Source organism: Falco naumanni, chromosome 6, assembly GCF_017639655.2.
Source record: "Falco naumanni isolate bFalNau1 chromosome 6, bFalNau1.pat, whole genome shotgun sequence".
NCBI classification, from domain to species: Eukaryota; Metazoa; Chordata; class Aves; order Falconiformes; family Falconidae; genus Falco; species Falco naumanni.
In genome coordinates this window covers 18,724,899-18,744,462 of record NC_054059.1, presented here as the reverse complement: position 1 = coordinate 18,744,462, position 19,564 = coordinate 18,724,899, and the positions used below count along the sequence as shown (strand labels likewise).

General features: G+C 41.5%; 1 protein-coding gene across 3 annotated transcripts in view; it reads left to right on the top strand.

Annotated features, from left to right (window-relative positions):
* Nucleotides 1–19,564, top strand: part of LRRC1 (leucine rich repeat containing 1) — a 235,355-nt gene that overhangs the window by 188,069 nt on the left and 27,722 nt on the right. For all 3 annotated transcript variants that reach the window (XM_040598663.1, XM_040598662.1, XM_040598661.1), the window contains 2 exons: nt 4,123–4,167; nt 17,474–17,599. In XM_040598663.1, coding sequence (XP_040454597.1) covers nt 4,123–4,167; nt 17,474–17,599 — 171 coding nt within the window. The remainder of the gene's footprint in view (nt 1–4,122; nt 4,168–17,473; nt 17,600–19,564) is intronic.

Below are 19,564 nucleotides of genomic sequence, written 5' to 3'. Positions count from 1 at the left end.
TCCATCATAGCCGGAATCTCTTCGGTGTGGTGTCTATTGATAATTTTACCTGTGTGAATATGATGTTAAATTTACTTTCTTCACACACTTCTCTGTTATTGTTTGCATCAAGCATGAGGCAACACCTCAGCTATCTGTTGTGGATGCTGAAGGGTGTATTTGTTTGGAATCAGCCTGCACTGTAGGGGGCTTGCTTTGGTAAAAGTCTTTTAGTTCTTTCCGATCCATCAGAATTTGGGGTTAACCCAAACTTTTCTCTCCAAGGTGTAGAGCTGGCTAAACCTCCATCGTTTATCCTTAGATGAATAGAAGCTGTTGTGTCACATATACACACATTTCAACATGAAAATCTCTGTATTGAGTCTTCAACTACCGAAACATTAAACCAAATTAACACTTCATTTCTCACACACAGTTACTGCAGGTTTCATATTTTACTTACAAGTGATCTAGTCGTGTGGTGAGAAATCTCCGTTTACTATTCATCATTCAACATTTCTATTGGACCTCAAATCAAAGCAGTGCTGGCAAAGCAGTGGAGGCCTTCCAGTTTTACGCCAGCAGAATGCTTGACTGATCAATTCAATTTTGCTTCTTGGATGTGGTGGTATTCATATGTTACTGCATACTGTGATTTTTACTTGACAGAATGTGCTGGCTTATACTAACTAGACAAGACATCAGAAGGGAGCTTTTAAATGAAATGAAAGAGTGTGTTTCAGAGGAAGTCTGTGAGAACAGAATATATTAAATACCACTCCAGAGCAGATGTCCAGCTCCCAAAACTGTGGCTGACATATAATAAATTCAGGCATCCAACTTATATGCCTAGGGATACAGTTAGGTTTTCTTTGCTGGCATAGAAAATCACCCTTACAAACTCTCCCTTCCCAGTCTTCCATGGAACTTTCTAGATAAGTGAAACAAACTAATATTTAAAAATACATTTGGGGATAATGCAGGGGATTATTGGTAGGCTAGCATTTCCTATAAATTGTACAAGCATGTTGAATTTTTTGTGTGTCAAAACCAGACCATGGTGTCCAGGCTGTGCTGTGGTGGCTGAATTTGGTGGATCCAGGCTCTCCTGGACTCTGCATTGCTGCAGTCTGCAGCAGAGTCTTCTGAGGGACAAGACAGATGTCCCTAACAGCTCCCATATGTCATACATTTCTTTCACCCTCTCTTGCTCTGCTTCCTTGGTAGGACATAAAAAGGATATTTCTGTCACAGCTAATAAACCATATGGTGGCTTGTCCTCTGGCCCTTAGGCTGAGGGCACACTGATGGGATTTTCCATAGAATTGTCTTCTCCTCTTCCCCTTCCACTTCCCTCCCCTCAAAGTGAGCCCCCCAGCCCAGCACAAGGGTGGCCTCATCCCTTCAGCTCACTGAGTGCTCCATGCTACCATGCAGACCATGACTGAGAACTGTCTGGAAGAGCGGTAGTTGGTGTGGACCAAAGCGTGCAAGGGATGTGCTAGCCATTAACTGGGAAGGACCTGTTCCTGAGCCTCTGTGTGTGCTGGCTTGTTCACGAAAGGAGTTATAGTCCAAGGGCCAACGTTTCTTCTTAATAGGTACGAGTTGTCTGTTTTAAAACAAGATGCTTATTTTGAGACAATCTAATGGCATAAACTGGTAACTGGGTAATGTATGGACACTTAGCATAATATCAAATAGTGAGTTCCATCAAGAGGTCTGTGGTGTCTCAGAATAAAGATTTCAGCCATCTTTTTTCACAAATCTTTTTTCCTTTCAGAAGTAGGCTTTTAGTTTATTCAGCTTAATTAATTTTACTAGAAAGAATTAAAATGCTAATTTAGTAATATAATTTTCTTAATTTTTTTGTATTCATGATGTCTGATATTGAGATGCTTGTCAAAATGTTGCTTTGAGGGTGTTTTTGGTTAAAAGGAAAGCTTTAATTTGTTTATGAGTCATGCTGAAGTATTATTTATAAACATACACATATAAATGTATATGTATGCACACGTGATAATTACTTCAATAGGTTACGTGGAGTAGTAGACTATAAAATTATGTTGAAATAGCCTGCCATTTAACAATTAAAATGGAATAGATTTAGCTTGGGCTCAATTCCTTTTTGACTTGCATTTCAGAACCCTTTAAGGATGTAAATGATTGTACAAATAGCAAGGGACTGTATAAAAAGCATGGGAAAATGTCTGACTTCAGTGAAATTACAGCAGTTTGTACCATCTGACAACTAAGTACTACAGTTGTCATTTAGCAACTTTTTAAACTGTATGGTCTTTGATTGATCCCATTCACCATTTTATAATAGTGCGTCTCTGTTGGCTTTAGGGATGATACTGCTGATTTGTAAAAATGATATAATAATATAATCATTCTCTAAATATATTTATTTTATGGCTATTGACCATATTTATGACCTAATACAGGTATTTAGTCATTTTGTTTCCATATAATTACTGTCACCAGCAAAAGGTTTCTTAACTTTAATTTCAAGTTTCAAATTCTAGCAATTTATAGTTTTGTTATTTAGCCCACTTACAATGATTTTAAAAATAATTTCTCATGATTAATTGGAATAATTAATTTGTGTATTATTGTCATTGACACTCTTCTTGACAGTTTTAAAAAAGTCTTTTAAAAGTGTTATAGACATGACACAAATGAAAAAATGAGAATGTGAAGCAGCTAAAAATGCACACAGACATACAGAAATGAGTAGTTTGTCTTTATCTGTGGTCTGCTGTGCTTATATACATTTCAGGCACCCTGAAGTGAGAGAATTTAATTCCAGCCTGCTAGTATTTGTAGATCATTCTGAAGCACGTTGACATCTTTAAGCTCACAATGAGATTGGTCATCACACATGGTTAATGGTATGAAAAAGAATCTCCCTAGTACGAAAGCAACCATCAGTAAAACCTCTAGTTTATGCTGTCAGGGGCAGAAGATGTACTTCTTGTAGGTTTAGTGCTAAATCAGAGCTATCCCTGTGTTGGTGGGAAGGTTTCCTCTGCCAGTGGCTGTGTTTAGAGATGTGAGTGCTCTCAACAAGGAGCACAGTCCTCCACCATGGCTTGTGGTGATGCTGTTCTCACCGTCAGTGCAGGCCAGCAGGTCCAGGTAGTCATTAAACATCTCTGTTTAGCACTTGGAAGACCACATCCAGAGTTCTGTGGCCAAATCTCTGCAAGGTCTTTGTCACAGGGGAAGAAGGGAAGAATATATTCTTCCCTTTCCGAATGTGCTGGAATTGCTTTTCTGCTTGAAATGGTGAGAGGAACTTACGGCTGAATTGATACAAATCCAACTGTAGTGGTCCTTCTGCAGAGGGTGCAGGCTGTAATGGCACCAACTTGTCTTCTACTACATCTAACCATTGCATCTAGTACCTTTTTTACCACCATACTGAAGAATATTCACATTTTAGAGTCTCAAGGCCTTCAAATCACACATCAAAGAAAGGCACATTATCTGTACAGAAACACATTGGGTTATCCAGTGGAACTCTTTCAGAGCTTGAAGGAGCTGATTGGAAGGATCAATGCACCAGAAATTCTGAATCTCACCACTGTGTGGGCAAGTAAACATGTGGCTCATGGCTATTTAACATACACACACAAATACTTTGCATTCATCACATTTACACTTGATCTGGAAAATAGGGCTTCTGCTGTTCAATGTATACTTAGGGAAAAAAAAGTAATACTTGAGTAGGATTGTTCTGGTTTTCATAATGTAAATTCAGAGGAGGAGAAGGTTGGGTTGAGCTCCCAGAAAAATTGATAGTGTTAATAACTTTGATGCTGCAAATTAATAGACAGTGACAGGCTCAGAAATATCAGGATTTATGTTTTGAGATTAAATGGAGATGAAAAAGTGAAATTTTGTTGCACTTGGAAAAAAGTATCCCTGAAATCTTAACAATAGGCATTTATATTTGATTATACCTAGAAATAAACTGGAACTGTCAATATTTTAACTTCTCTTACCAATTGCATGTCACTGTATCAGTGGTAAAAGCTTCTGTACCTAAGCATATTGCTGTCCATGGATTTTTCTTCTGTCGTTACTATATCACTATGATACTGTATGTAATACTGTATATATTTGCCTCTTTTGCAGGCTAACCTTTACAAATCAGCATCTATGGTAGCAGAGAGCCAGCTGGTATGTATTACACAGCTGTGATAAACTGTTTTTCAAAATTTGCACTTGCAAAAAATCTGAATTATTTACTTTCTTAGTCCATTGAAAGAAGCTGCAGTCAATATCCTTCTAACAAACGGCATTGCTTCTACAGAGCTAATTGCCTTTTTCTGTACTGAATACACATCTATTTTAAATACCTGTAAATCCTGAAGCTCCTTGTAAAGCTATGAACCAAATGACAAAGTAGAGTCTTGCTGAATCTTGATGTGTGTAACATTCTGTAGAATCTACTGCTGGTTCTTGGACTCTTTTAGTATTCCACTTTTACAAATTTTTTTATATGTTCTGGCATCTATTTTCTTAAAACATACTGGTTTAAAGCAAAGTTGGCAAAACTACTGAAAAGCAAGGGTAAAATCAAATAAAGGGATTATGCATCAGATGTTCATTTTAGCTCTGATCATAATTTGGTCCTGTTGGAGCCAAACTTTTTGAACAAAGGTCAGAAGACAGGTCATGGAGCCTGTCCAAATGATGGTAAACCACTAATGAATTCTTGGGGAAAAAAAGAGATGTGGATGAGAAATATTTCCCATTGTATTTCAGCTAATGGAATTGTAAGGACTTCCTGAATCAATTTCTACCATGTAGTAATCTTTACCACTTCTTCTTTCATGATTTTTTCCAGTTACTCTTTGAATCTTGTATACTTAGATCTCCACAACATTCTGTAGCAATAGGGTTTACTTCTTAATTATGAATTATGTGAAATACTACTTTATTTCTTTGTTTTAAACTTACTACTTGACTTTGACAGTTCTTGTACTGAAACAGTAAATAATTGTTCTTCCTTCACTTTCTAAATAATCATTTTCTATGTATTGACCATAATACTTTACCAGTCGCCTCTTTTTCATACAGAAAAGTCAAAATTATTTAGTCACTCTTTGAGAGGTTTGGATACTGTCCAATATCTTTGATGATTTGTATTGCTCTTTTCTATATCTTTTTCAAGTTTTTTTTTTTTTTTGAGACTGGGAGATTAAAACCATAAACTAGTCTTGTCTAGCTCTGAACACAACGCTTTGTATTTACAAGATGATGTGATAAGATTCTTCTTTATTTTTTCTATTCCTTTCCTAGCAATTCCTAGTAATTTATTTAGTTCTTACTTGTATTGAGCAGTAAGCCAATGTTTGTGTAGAACTGTATACAATAAATCCAAGATGTATTTACTGAGTAGTGAGAGCTAGTTTCTGAGCTAACTAGTTCATCACTGCATGTGTAAATTCAGGATGTAATTTATTTTTTCCCCGTGAAATGTATCAATGTTGAATTCAACTAAGTTTCACCTGCCTTTTTATCATTCATTCACTCAATATCATAAGATCTCTCTGCAAGTCTTTGCACTGATATTTTGTCTTTACTCCCCTGAATGATTCTGTATTACCAGCAAACTTTGTAGCCTTACTAGCTGCAGTTTTCTAGCCAATCTACATCCATAATTCAAAGCCCAGGTTCCATAGAAAGTCTCTGAGGAACTCTGTTCCTTACTTCCCTGCACTATGAAATGTGAACATTTATTCCAACCTTTTCCATCCTATCTTTTAACAGGTCCATAGGAACTATTTGATTTTGCTCTGTAGTAGCTTCATTTCCTTAGTAGACTCTGCTGAAAGACCTTCACCAAAGCCTTTGGAAATCCACATGCAGCATGGCTGTGCATCCACTGAACTTTATAATCTGTGCAGCCTTATTTTGTCGTCTCTGGTCCAGCATTTTGGGAGCAGGTGGGGAAAAAACATTAATACTGAGCCTCACATAAGACGGTCTGTTGATTCTCACTTTATTTCATCTAATGTGTGTTCCTAGATGTCAAAAGATCCTCGTATTCTAGTTTAAACATAACCTACATCTGCTGTAACAGCTAGCTTTCTTGTCTCTGACTAAATTAACTTTAAGAGATTTATCAGACGAGTGCCGTTTCAAAAACCATTCCCTATTATTTGTTCAAATACTAAATCTGTTCTGTAGTGTAATTTGTTCCTACTACTTTGCACAGCTTGAAAAGTCACATAGTGATTTGTGATTCCTGGTCCTCTTCAGGATCCCGTAGTAAAACCTGCCCCATTGTTGCCACTTCTCATTCTCTTGCTACCGATTATGACTGAAGGAGTAACTTAAATACCGCAATTCATAATGTGGCAATTTCACACTTGAACTGCTTTACAACTTTCTCTATTGCTTGCACTTTATTTGTTCATTTTAATAATTTGTTCTCAAATCCGTCTTATTGACAGTCTGTACACTGTAGTTCAGACAGTTCCTCCAAATTGTTTCTTTGACGGTGTGAGAACCTCCTTAAGTCTTCCTGTGAGGAAAGCTGAAGAGAGGAATCAATTTTCAGCCTTGGTCTCCTCTTCTTCATGCATCTTCTTTATGTCTTAATTGTATCTACTGGCCCTATAGACTTTTAGTTGTAAGGAAATTTAGCAACCTTTTTCCTCAAAGTCTTCCTTGGCCTAATATATGACATTTTTATATCATGGGCTAGATTTTTTTTTCTTTTTTTTTTTTCCTTTCTCTTTTTTTCCTCTAAACTGTATTTGAATACAGCTTTCTGTCTTAAAAGCCCTTTCCTCCTTATTCCTTCTTTCACTTCTTTGCACTGCTCTTTGAACATCCCAGTATTACTAGATCTCTTAAAGTCTTCTTATAGGCTGATGCACAGCTTCTCTGAAACTATTGTCTTAAGCAGTATTCTGGTCACTTATAATCATTGCATCCTTTTGGTAGCTCCTTTGATACTTTTTACCTCTTTTTAAAATAACTATTTTAATTATTTAACTATATATTTTATGTCATGTGTTTTAAATTGAAATCACTACAGTAGAATTCTTGTGTGGTTTTTTTGTTCAGACAGCAATACTGTCTCTGAGCGCATTGTGACTGTTTATGAATGATTCTTCAGTAGTAACATTTTGACTGAGAAATTTTGCAGTATTTATGATTCAGCTAATTACTTCTCCTCTTGTGGAATCTCTGACTAGCTACACCAGGGACTAATTATTTATGGTGACCAGAAATGTATCTATACCTGTCAAATATGTGACTTTTACCCAATGGACAGGAGAAGCATTGGGCATGCCACTATGACTTATCGACAGATTTTCTATTCTTTTAGAAGATGACTATGAATGACTCATGATAAAAAAGTGTAAAGCCATACCCTGCACACCAACACTACAAAAAATATTGCCATTGCCATGAACTATAAATTATTTTTTTTTATATTAAGCAAATAAGACAAAATTCACGTGAGACCAGTCTTGCATACCTTGGTACTATTTTCCTAAGGTTTCTTTGGTTCAGACATTTTAATGCACCAGTCATTCATGGTTTTTGAGTGTGCAGTGGAAGGATTTATCAAAATGTATTTAAATACATAAATAGTGGGAGAGGAGTCATACATATTTATAGCAAATGAAGGATTATATTTCTGTATTTTGTAAGCAGGCTTAAATGACAGTAATGAAAAGAACACAGTGCAGTTTCTTGCATGAGGAGGGTTGTGGGTAGGTGTTGTAATGACTCGAGGGTGGACAGAAGATGAGTTGAAGCATTTGAAGGAAGAAGTATTTTTTCTCTAATTAATTCATTTTAAAGCCCATGTATTACTGAGATTCCTGTATTTCCTGCATTTAAAGCTGTTGAGCCCAAAGCTCCATGAAATGAACTAAACCACGGTTGAGAATATGACACCTTAGGAATTATAGCATGTTTGCTTTAAAGTAAAACAGTATTAAATTCAGCATCTTTTAAGAGCCACTTCAGGTCAGAATGGCATCAAATATAGCGTAGTTGTCAGGTCCAACATAAAAGCAGGCATCATGTGCCCATCTGTCCACCTAAAATAATTGCATGGCCTTTAAGCACTGGTGAATGACTCCTGGAAGGCAGTCTTTGCCATACTTTCTCAAGCACCAAATTTCAGTCACTGCTGAAGTGAAATGTGTCAGTTATACAGAAAAGTGGTCCATACAGTGCCATCACACAATAAAGTAAGAAATGAGATTCATGATGTACCAAAGGAAAATGTGAGTGAAAGGAACTTAAATGTGCTAAAAGGGTTTCCTTTTAAAAGAAGAGAAGGAAGCAGAGGGGGAAGCAGAGAGCAGCATCAGTGCTAAGGACTTGCCCTTATCCCCCTCCCTGCCTTCAGCCTGGGCAGCGAGCAGCGCCTGGGCAAACCTGCTCTCTTTTCTGGTTCCAGACTTGCATACTTGCTCCTCTGCTGGTCCCAGAACTGCAGCAGAGGTGAGTGCCTCCTCCACACTACTCTTACTTTGTGTCTGTCCCTTTTTTCCAGCTATTGAGGAAAAGGATCATCCCCTTACTGCGAGTAGAATGGAAAAGGACTAAATCCATTGATTTTAGTTTTGGCTTAGTTTAGCACAGAGTCAGTGGAAATCATAACACAGTATAGTATCAGACATCATGTTGGAAATTCAGCTGTTTCTTGAAATGCAAGTATTTTGGTATGAACAAAAATAGACAAGTTGAATTTCAAACAGATGGCTGTCCTTGTTCTCTGTGCTCTGGTGCATGACCTGCTGCTGCTTCAGCATGGAGGTGGAGAAAATAATTATCCTACTTTCCTAGGCTTTTCAGTGATGTGAATTATTTACTATTTAGCTGGAGGAAGAAGAAATCCTTCTAGCCACAATTATGTGCCTTCACACTTTCAAATGTACAAAGGAGAACTTCATTGTGGGCTGACACACTGACTGGAATATTGTATTGCATTTTTGCCAGTGTAAAGCCAGCACAAGGGGAAAATAAAAATGCCCTAATATGTTCAATAACATATTTCCCTTTATGAAGACTGATTTGTGGCAGAAAAGAACTAGAAGAGGAGTATTTTAAGGAGTTTCACAGTTCAACTAGATAAACATCTATATCCGTCTTGTTAGGGCAAAAAGCATCTTTTTGCTGACTGTGGAACCTGCAATGATCCTTGACAAGGGAGCCAGTTTCTCACTATTTGAAAGCAGGTGCTCTCAACAGTTTAGAGGCTCAGGTGACTCTGGTTTCTCCGTGCTGACAGAAGATGACTGCATTGGCTGGGGCATACTGCGATGCATACTTGCCCTGTCAGCTTCAGGGTTCATTTCCCCAAAACTAATGCATTTGTTGGAAAGGACTGGGAATAGTTCCTTTCCATGAGGGAATTCTTTGATTTTCCCATTTGAATCAGAAGGCTTCAAAGATTGCAAGAGACTATTTGTACAGGAAAGTTGGGTTTAAAGGTTATGCAAGCAAACAGATAGACTCAGTGCTTGCTGTTTGTCAAGTGAGGTCTGATGGACTCAGAGCAGAAAGGAAAGGAAGAGGGCAGCTAACTTTTATCCCAAGGCTAGCTCACCTGTTTTATAATATATTTTTATTTTATTTTTTATATATTATTTTTATCATTTTAAATTGATAAATTTATCTGATATTTTTCTTGACCATTTGTCTAATTGTCTCAGAGGTAGGCTGCCTCAAAACAGCACTGCATCGAAAACATATTAAAAAAGCCAATTCCTTGTTAAACAGTAAGAGTCAATTTTCTCATTTACAGGAAAGTTGTTCAGATACCCAGAACAACTTAATGTCTGTAGTGACACAGCACCATAAAGAGTGACTGCAGTCGTTGCTAGCTGTTGAAGAGGGATCTGGACCTACATACTTTGGGGATCTCTGAATACTCTGTATGAGTGCAAGTGACAGTGACTTGGATAGGAGAAACACGGGACTCAGGATTTTAGACCTCTGCTGAGAGGAATAGGATTGCGACTGGTAACTTAGCTGTCAGTTTCGGCAAGATCTCAGGGACAACCAGTGTCATAATAACAGCAGAAAAAATTAGAGATGAACATCCCCATACGCATGCTGATGAGAAGTTCAGTCTTCTGAAGCTTTGAGGCAAATATGCAAGGCTCATTTTCATACAGCCAAAATACCTTCTGTCCCTGAAGAAGGGTGGCCATTTCCATACTACCTATTGAGAGGCACGCTGACCCAGCCTATCCTCCTATTTCTGACTGTGCACTTGCTGACCTGGGCCAAAACCATGCCAGGGAGTCTGAATCCCAAAACCATGCCTGAATCACTACAACTGATTAGGGGCCAGCTCTGGAGCTTGTGTCATGGCCCTGTGTAATTTGCTAATAGAGCTATAGCCATGTGACAGCAGCATATTGCTACCGTAACAGCCTTTACCATTTTTCAGTGCTGTTCTAGAAGACCCACACTTCCCTTTGCAAAACTAAGTCTTAGCTTGTTTCTCAGCAGTGTCAGCTGTGCCACCCACTGTCAAAGAAAGAGTTTAAGTTTTTAGTTTTGGATCAAAAATTTTATATATCCTGTCAGGGAGTTGATGAAGTATTTCAAATTCTGGTTGCTGGTTGATATCTGCCACTCTGTTAGCAGTCAGACATAAACAGATGACTCAGTCAGCACTTGAGTGCACAATTTTGTTTAGAAAATGCTTCCTTTAAAAGCATTCCTACGGCATGTTTCTGCAAGAGGTTTCCTATACAAGCAGAGGAGCTTATCCTTGATGATTTCAGGTACCTCAGTGGGCTTTTAATTGAATGGTTACATGGTGTGGAGGAGTGCCAGAAGGCCACAGGTCCTTTGTCTGTGTAATGATGACTTGATAACAACTGTAGCTTTCTTGTTGGTTTTTTATTTACCTTTCTGTTGAAAGCGAGGAGTCTTTCACTTTTGCAAACTCTTCCTTGGAGAGGAAAATAAGTATTTTATGGTGAATCCTACAAAGAAACAGTCATGAACTATAGACTATAAATTCATTAAATGAGCACTGCATCTTTCACTAAGTTGACCTCAATGGAAAAGTTTTTAATGCAATTTGGCAGTTATTACTCTTTTTTAAAAAAAAATTAGTATCACCTCATAGCTGAGGTTTTGCTTTTGGTTGAATATGTTTCTTATTTGACAAAGCAGATGAAAGGGTGTCAACCTGTGGAAAGAAAAGAGGACAAAACACAAACCTAAGTGAAGATATTTTGCTGCCTGGGTCTTGCTTTTCCCAGGTGTGTTGTGCTTCTCCCCACCTCTGCCACCTTCACCTCAGCCTCTGTCCTTTCGAAGTGTGGAGGCGGAAGCACAAGACATAGGGACATCTCCTGCTTCCTGGACACTTCCCTCTGATGGGCACCCCTCCTGCCCTATCCTTGCTGGATACCTGCAGGTCCTGTTTTAAGGTGATCTATAACTCGGTTTATAGGATACATTCAGCAATCTCAGCTGCATCATTGTAAGCTTACTTTCACTGTAAGCTTCTATTTTTTCCAGACAGACTGCTTAAGTGCATTGCTCTTGTAAATAGGCAGCATGGTGTTATTAAATGTATATAGTCTAAATCTTGTAAATAAATCTCATAGCAGATCAAGTTTCTTCTTTGCATTTTGCTACCCTGCTGGGTACTGAGGATGGGGAGTTGTGACAGCACCTATTTCTCAGACCCAGTTGGGCAAGCTGCCCCTCTGGGCTGTAACTATTGAAGGACCTCAGCAGCAGTCCTGCTGTCATCTGTATCAGTTGTGACAAAGACTGCCCATTTCTTATGGGGTCATCGTAACAGAGGAGAATATAACTGACTTATTTAAAAGTTTAAATTCAATTACGGCCCCCTTCAGGACTTTGGTAATTACCAAATTCCAGTGAAAATGTACACTTTTTTTCTTCCTTTTCTTTGCTTACCAAATGAGTTGTCTATTTTAAAAATATCCCTTAGCCTCTGTTCAGAGTTTATGTCACAATTCATCATGTCAGACTTTACTGTAAGAATTCTGAAAATCACAGATGTGCTAAATTGACAAGTTAATTGTCAATTTTTTGGTTAGTTGGAAGCTAATGAAGATTTTTTTCTTGATTAGATAACATGATTTGTCTGAAATGAGGGGAATCACACATCCATGCTGATTAAATTCTCTAAAATTGTACTTTTCTGAGTGAAGTCTTAAAGATACTGTCACTTAGTCGCTGAGGTGAGCAGCTCTGGTGCTGGCACCATCAGCAGAACACTCCAGTGTGGTGCACAAGGGAGTTTCCCAAACCTGGGAAGCCTCAGGGGGAGCCAAGGGAACCCCCAGGGCCCCCCAGCTCAAACGGCAGCCTCTGACAGGACCTGGGTGGGCCGGGGCAATGGCAGCCAAGCCCCCCACACCTGTAAAACAAGCCCTTCGGGGGTGCAAGCAACCAGGAGTGCTGCAAAAAGGGCAGACAATGAGGGCATGATGCGGCAGTTTGCATGGCAGGGCATGCAGGAAGGGTGCCAGAGCCTTGCCACTTACACCCAGGGAGCATTGGTGCCCACCTGGCAGAAAGCCATGGCCTCTCTCAGCTCAGTGCCCACCACGACTGACACAGGTGCCAGACAGAGCGCCGGTGGGAACCCGCTGCCACCCAGGTGCAGGGCCGCAGGCGGGGCCCTGCTCTGACCCCAGTGCCGACCGGCGGCAGCGAGCGCTCCCGTGGGAGCTGCACCCGGGCAGAGGGGATGCTCTGCTCAGTGACAGCTCTGGGGAGGGGGGAGGGGGCTGGGGAGCACCAGGGTCAGGGAGCCAGAGAGAGACACTACTGGGATCACACCCTGCCTTCCCGAGACAGCCCCAATGGGCAGACAGATGCGTGACATGGGGGATTCCCTATCCTCTCTCCGCCTGGCTGAATGCAGTGACGTAGGGGACAGGGGGCAATGGGGACAAGTTCCTGCCTGGCACAGCAAGTGTGTCCCCTCTGTGGCCACCCCACCGCCCCAGCTGGTGTGAGGCTTGGCGGGTGGCACCGAGCAGTAACGAGGAGGGTGGTTCGCCTAGCATGGAGGTGTCGCCCGGGCTAAGTCGGCCAATGCCCTGGGTCAAAACTGCTTCCGTGAGGTAAAAAAGACGGGTCATTGCCATCGGAGACTCCCTGCTGAAGGGAACAGAAGGCCCCGTGTGCAGGCTGGACCCACTTCTCAGGGCAGTCTGCTGCCTCCCTGGGGCTTCCTACCGTCCTACAGCCCTCAGATTATTGTCCATCATTGATTTTTCAGGCAGGCAGTGATGAAGTTGTCACAAGAAGTCTGCAGAGACTCAAGAGAGACTTCGGGGCCTTGGGACAGTTGGTTAAAGGATCAGGAGTGCAAGTGATGTTCTCCTCTATCCTTCCAGTTGCAGGGAATGATGAGGGAGGAAACAGGAAGAGCCAGCAGATCGATACCTGGCTCTGAGCCTGGTGCCACCGGCAGAATTTTGGGTGTTTTGATCAGGGGTTAGTTTACATGATACCAGGCCTGCTGGCAACAGGTGAGGTACTCCTGTCTCAAAGTGGGAAAAGGATCTTTGCACAGGAGTTAGCAGGGCTCATTGAAAAACCTTTAAACTAGATTTGAAAGGGTAAAGGGAAAAATCCAGGCTTGCTAGAGAGAAGCTTGGGGGCAGCATGCTGATGTTTGAGGGACAGCATGCCAGCAAGATCTGGGATGGAGATCTATGCAGCAGCAAAGTCCCAAGTGTTATTGATGTGCTAAAAACTATGAAGCACCCAAGAATGGCCAGGTAAGAATTAGGGCTTCTCCTCTCAAAAAGGTAGCATGATCAATAGCCCAACTGGAGTGCATCTACACCAATGCACACAGCATGGGCAGCAAACAGGAGAAGCTGGAAGCCATTGCGCAACAGGAACATTATGACACAGTTGCCATCATGGAAACACGGTAGGATGACTCACACAACTGAAGTGCTGCAATGGATGGCTATAAACTCCTCAGAAGGTATAGGCAAGGAAGGAAAGGAAATGAGATAGCCCTGTATGTTAGGCAGCATTTTGATTGTTAATGATGGTGATGATGGGTTCAGTGTTTATGGGTAAGAATCGGGGGGAAGGCTAACAAGGTAGATGTCATGGTGGGAGTCTGTTACAGACCACCCAACCAGGATGAAAAGGTAGATGAAAATGCAGATAAAATATTCTATAATCAGCTGGGAGAAGTCTCACAGTTGCTAGCCCTTGTTGTCATGGGGGATTTCAACTTACCAGATGTCTGCTGGAAATACAATTCAGCAGAGAGGAAACAGTTTAAGAGGTGCCTGGAGTGTGTGGAAGAGAGCTTCCTCACACAGCTGGTGTATGAGACTGTAGAGGAATGAAGGCAGTGGGTTGATTAGCATTGATAACAAGCAGCTGTGGCCTTGCCGCAAAAGCAGTGAGTTGATAGACATGGATGATGTGCAGGTGTAGCTCGTTCCTGCTAAGTGGTTAAATAGCCCTGAGGAGTGTGAGAAAGGGCGTTAGACAGAGGAGGAGTGTGGTCTGGCCTCTGGAGGAAGGAGATACAGCACAGACAATAGAATCTGACCAACTGCAAAGCCTTGTAGCAGTCTACTAGTTTGTTTGTGCTGCAACATGAGACAACTGGGGAAGGCACCCAGCTAGACCTGCTGTAGGTGAACAGAGAAGAACCTGTGGGTGATGTGCTGCTTGGAGGTTGTTTTGGACAGAGCAATTGCAAAATGATAGAGTTTTCAATTCTTGGAGAAGTAAAGAGGTGGGTCAGCAGGACTGCTACCTTGGACTTCTGAGGGCTGACATAGGCCTGTTTAGGAGCCTGGTTGACAGAGTCCCTTGGGAGGCACTCCTGGAGGACAAAGGAGTCCAGGAAGGCTGGACAACCTTTAAGAAAAAAATCTTAGAGGCACAGGAGCAGTCTGTCCCCATGTGCGGAAAGATAAGCTGGTAGGGAAGAAGACTGGCCTGGCTGAGTGGAGAGACTCTGCTGGAAATTGGGAAAATATAGGAGCGTTGATGACCTTGGGAAGAAGGGGCAGTCCACTTAGGAGGACTACAAGGATGTTGCAAAGTTACACAGGGAAAAAATTAGAAGGGCCAAAGCCCAACTAGAACTTAATCCGGCTACTGCCATAAGAGACAATAAAAGATGATTCTATAAATACATTAGCTACAGAAGGAGGGCTAATGAGACTCTCCATCCTTTATTGGATGCAGGGGGAAACATGAAGACAACGGATGAGGAAAAGGCTGAGGTACTTAATGCCTTCTTTGCCTCAGTCTTTAATAGTAAGACCAGTTGTCCTCCAGGTACCCAGCCCCCTGAGCTGGAACACAGGGATGAGGAGCAGAATGAGGTCCCCATAATCCAAGTGACCTGCTTCACCACTTGAACGTGGACAAGTCCATGGGGCTGGATGGGATCCACCCAAGGGTACTGAGGGAGCTGGCGGACATGTTCACCGAGCCACTTGTGATCATTCATCAGCCGTCCTGGCTGACCAGGGAGGTCCCAGTTGACTGGAAGTTATTAAATGTGATGCCCGTTGACAAGAGGGGGCAGAAGGGGGATCCAGGGAACTACAGGCCTGTCAGCCTGAACTCAGTGCTGGGGACGGTTACGGAGCAGATCATCTTGAGTGCCGTCATGTGGCACTTACAGGACAACTAGGGGATAAGGCCCAGTCAGCATGGGTTTAGGAAAAACAGTTCCTGCTTGACTAACCTGATCTCCTTCTATTTCAAGGTGACCCACTTAGCGGATGAGGGAAAGACTGTGGATGTTGCCTACCTTAACTTTAGTAAAGCCTTTGACACAGTTTCCCACAGCGTTCTCCTGGAGAAACTGGCTGCTTATGGTTTGGATGGACATAATGTTACTGTGTGAAAAACTGGCTGGATGGCTGAGCCCATGAACAGAGTGGTGGTGAATGGAGTTCAGTCTGTATGGTGGCCGGTCACAAGTGGTGTTCCCCAGGGCTCAGTACTGGGGCCAGTTCTGTTTTAATATCTTTATCAGTAATCTGGATGAGGGCATGGAGTGCACCCTCAGTAAGTTTGTAGCTGACACCAAGTTGGGGGGGGAGTGTTGATCTGCTTGAGGGTAGGAAGGGTCTGCAGAGGGATCTGGATGGCTGCATTGATGGACTGAGGCCAATTTTACGAGGTCGAACAAGCAGAAGTACGGGGTCCTGCACCTGGGTCACAGCAACCCCTTGCAACACTGCAGGCTTGGGGAAGAGTGGCTGGAAAGCTGCCTGGCGGAAAAGGGCTTGGACGTGTTGGTTGGCAGTCAGCTGAACATGAGCCACCAGTGTGCCCAGGTGGCCCAAGGCAGTCAATAGCACCCTGGCTTGTATCAGAAATAGTATGTCCAGCAGGACAAGGAAAGTGATTGTCCCCCTGTACTCGGCACTGGTAAGGCCTCACCTTGAATCCTGTGTTCAGTTTTGGACGTCTCACTATGACAAAGACGTTTTGGTGCTAGACTGTGTCCAGAGAAGGGCAGCAAAGCTGGTGAAGAGTCTTGAGCACAAGTTTTAGGAGGAGCGGTTGAGGGAACTGGGGTTGTTTAGCCTGGAGAAAAGGAGGCTCAGGGGAAACCTTGTCACTCTCTACACTACCTGAAAGGTGGTCATAGTGAGGTGGGTGTCAGTCTCTTCACCCAAATAACAAGCAATAGGACAAGAGGGAATTGCTTCAAGTTGCACCAGGGAAGATTTAGATTGGATGTTAGGAAAAATTTCTTCCCTGAAGGGGTTGTCAAGCATTGGAACAGGTTGCCCATGGAAGTAGTTGAATCATCATCCCTCAGGTATTTAAAAGATGTGTAGATGTGGCATTTAAGGACATACGTGGTTTAGTGGTGGACTTGGCATTGCTAAGTTAATGGTTGGGCTCAATGATCTTAAAGGTCTTTCCCAATCTAAACGATTCTATGATTCTATGACTTTATAAAATCCAGCATTTAATCACTGATATATCCCAGAAAGGCTTTCCACTAATATGTTGCTGCCTGGGTGTAAGTTAATAGCATCACATTCTGCCCTTGTTTCACAGTTACTGTTTTGAGAAGATCAGAAAGGAATTTGCAGTGTGAAAGCAGACATGTGGCTGTGCATAAAGTGTGACTTGATGAACTGATCAAGATGCAGCTGAACAGCTAGCAAAACCAGCCAGCAAAGCCCACAAACCATAGTCTGACAGCCCAGCATCTATTTTTCTGTCTGTAATAAACAGATGTCAGTGATGAAATTCTGTGTAAAAACAGCTCTTGCCTTTTTTTTCCACAATCTGTATTAAAAGTAGGTCATGCAACGTGACACCTGGATAATTTTGGTGGTGAAAGAAAATTTTTTACAAATCTGGTCAGTTTAGTCCTACTGGAATTTACTTGTCTAACATACATTCTGTAAATTTTGAATTATTTATTTTATTTTATTTTCCTTACATCTCTTTTCTCCTGGGTGTGCTATGGGTCAAGACAAAACCTGGTGTCATTCGTCCCATGCTGGTGAAAGGAAAGACTGCCCAGCAAAAGGAGGAGCCCTATCAACCCAATCCTTTTAAAAAGTACCTTGAAGAAATCCGTGATCAAGATAATGAGCAGGTGAGTAACTCTCAGGCTGAAGGATTTTGTACCCTCAGCTAGTTTCCTTAAAGATGACAGAATAATCTTAAATCCTTATTTTGTCCTGGTCTCTTTTCTTGCAAAGTTAGATGATACTCCAAGGGGCACCTGGCTCCTGGAGGAGAGTCTGCAGGCTGGCGGTGGTCAGCTGGGCTTTTTATAGGGACTTTTTTCGTGATCTAAAAATCTGTACGTTGAGGAGAGGACCTTTTTATGATGTCTGTAGGAAACACTGTACAAAAGGAAGTGGAAATCCTGTGCTCCGCTGTCAAGCAAGTGTCTGGATCAGATCTACTAGAAAGCAGTTCCTCCATTTGGGATCCAGACCTGAATCCTCTCTAAAGAGAAATGAGTACAGCAAGAGCCTGGCAAGGTTCAGCCTTTCCTCTCCAAGGGAGACTGTAGAAAGCCCCAAAGAGTTTCTGTGTCTCTCCCCAGTGCATAGCTTCCCCGGGTCCATATTCATGTCCCTCCACAGCTGGAGGGGACAGCTCTTCTACCACATGGAAGGGACATTAGTGGGCAGCTCATGGGGCAGCAAAAGTGCTGTCTTCTCCCACAAAACACTGCATAAAGCCATAGGATCATTTTGCAAAAACACATCTTGAACTTTGCTGACCTTGTATGCTACGTATGAGGCATTATTTCAGAAAAAGGCAGATAAATGGTTCTGTCGGCCTTGTACATTTGTGTTTGTGTGCGTTATTGTGAATAACTTGAGAAGCTGTGTGCCACATAATCTATTCTTGTAGAAACTTACTATCAACCTACCCCGTATATTCAGAATCTTCCATCTGGAGGGTAGTAAAATGAAGTCAATAGTCCTCTTGTCAGACACAACGTGAATAGAATACCTTACTAACTGAATTTATCTTGCTTCTATGCCTCTCTTGTCACATCGTAGAGAGACTGTAGCAATGGCAGTCCACTCGTCTTCCTTTTATAACTGATTTTTAAGAAAGATTTTCATTTTAGTTCTTTCCATTCTTTCCCATAGCTCTGACTTGCGGTAGGATAAACGTGGCATTTCTCAATAGTGCAGCATTACAAACAGAGCAAGACTATTTGTAGCATTAGTGGGCTCCAGCAACACATATGGGTAGCATCAGATGGTTTCTCATTCTATAGGTTTCTATAGAATGTCTTTGAACTTTTGTGGTTGATGGTGAATATTTGACTTCATAGACTACAGGTGAGTTCATAATAAGTTTTTCACGCTTTAACTTACTGAAAACTTTCTGATGCCAAGGCACTGTGCTGCCATTCACCTGGGATGAAAGAGGAGGAGGGCTGACATGAAGCTGCTGCAAGAAAAATCCTGGTCTAGGGCACCTCAGTAGGGCCTCTCTGCAAAGGCAGGGGCCGCTTATACCTCCTTTTCATCAGGGCTGGGCACTGAATCTGCTGGCTATAGTTTTGCTGATGAAGGAATGATGCACTCATGAAACTGTATTTTCGGAAAATACAAACCTGGGGTTATTGCCATACTCTGAAGCTTTCTAACTTCTGAAGCTATTTGTGAAAATCAATCAGCTTACGCGTTATAAATTACTTTTGGTATGTATTACTGAAGTACTGAAGACACAATAAGTTCGTGAATAAATGTGTTTGTTATAACAAGGGCCAAAACTATTTTATATAAAAGCTATCCATTAAAATGAACTAAACAAATAGTGCACTGACTTTGATAGACAGAAAAGTTAATTTCACAATGAATATGTTCAGGTTTGCTTCCTTTATTTAATAGAACAATGTCATATGCTTTAAAGTACTGATAAATTGGTATTTTTATCCTAAGAAATATTACAGGTTGCTGTAAAATACTTGTTATTTTGGGGCATCTCTATTAACACATCTTTGTTCTGAAAAAGGAAGTATGTAGATCTGTATTCGGATGTATTCACTGACTTAAGAGAAACTGGTTTTGTTTGTGTGAGAAATGGC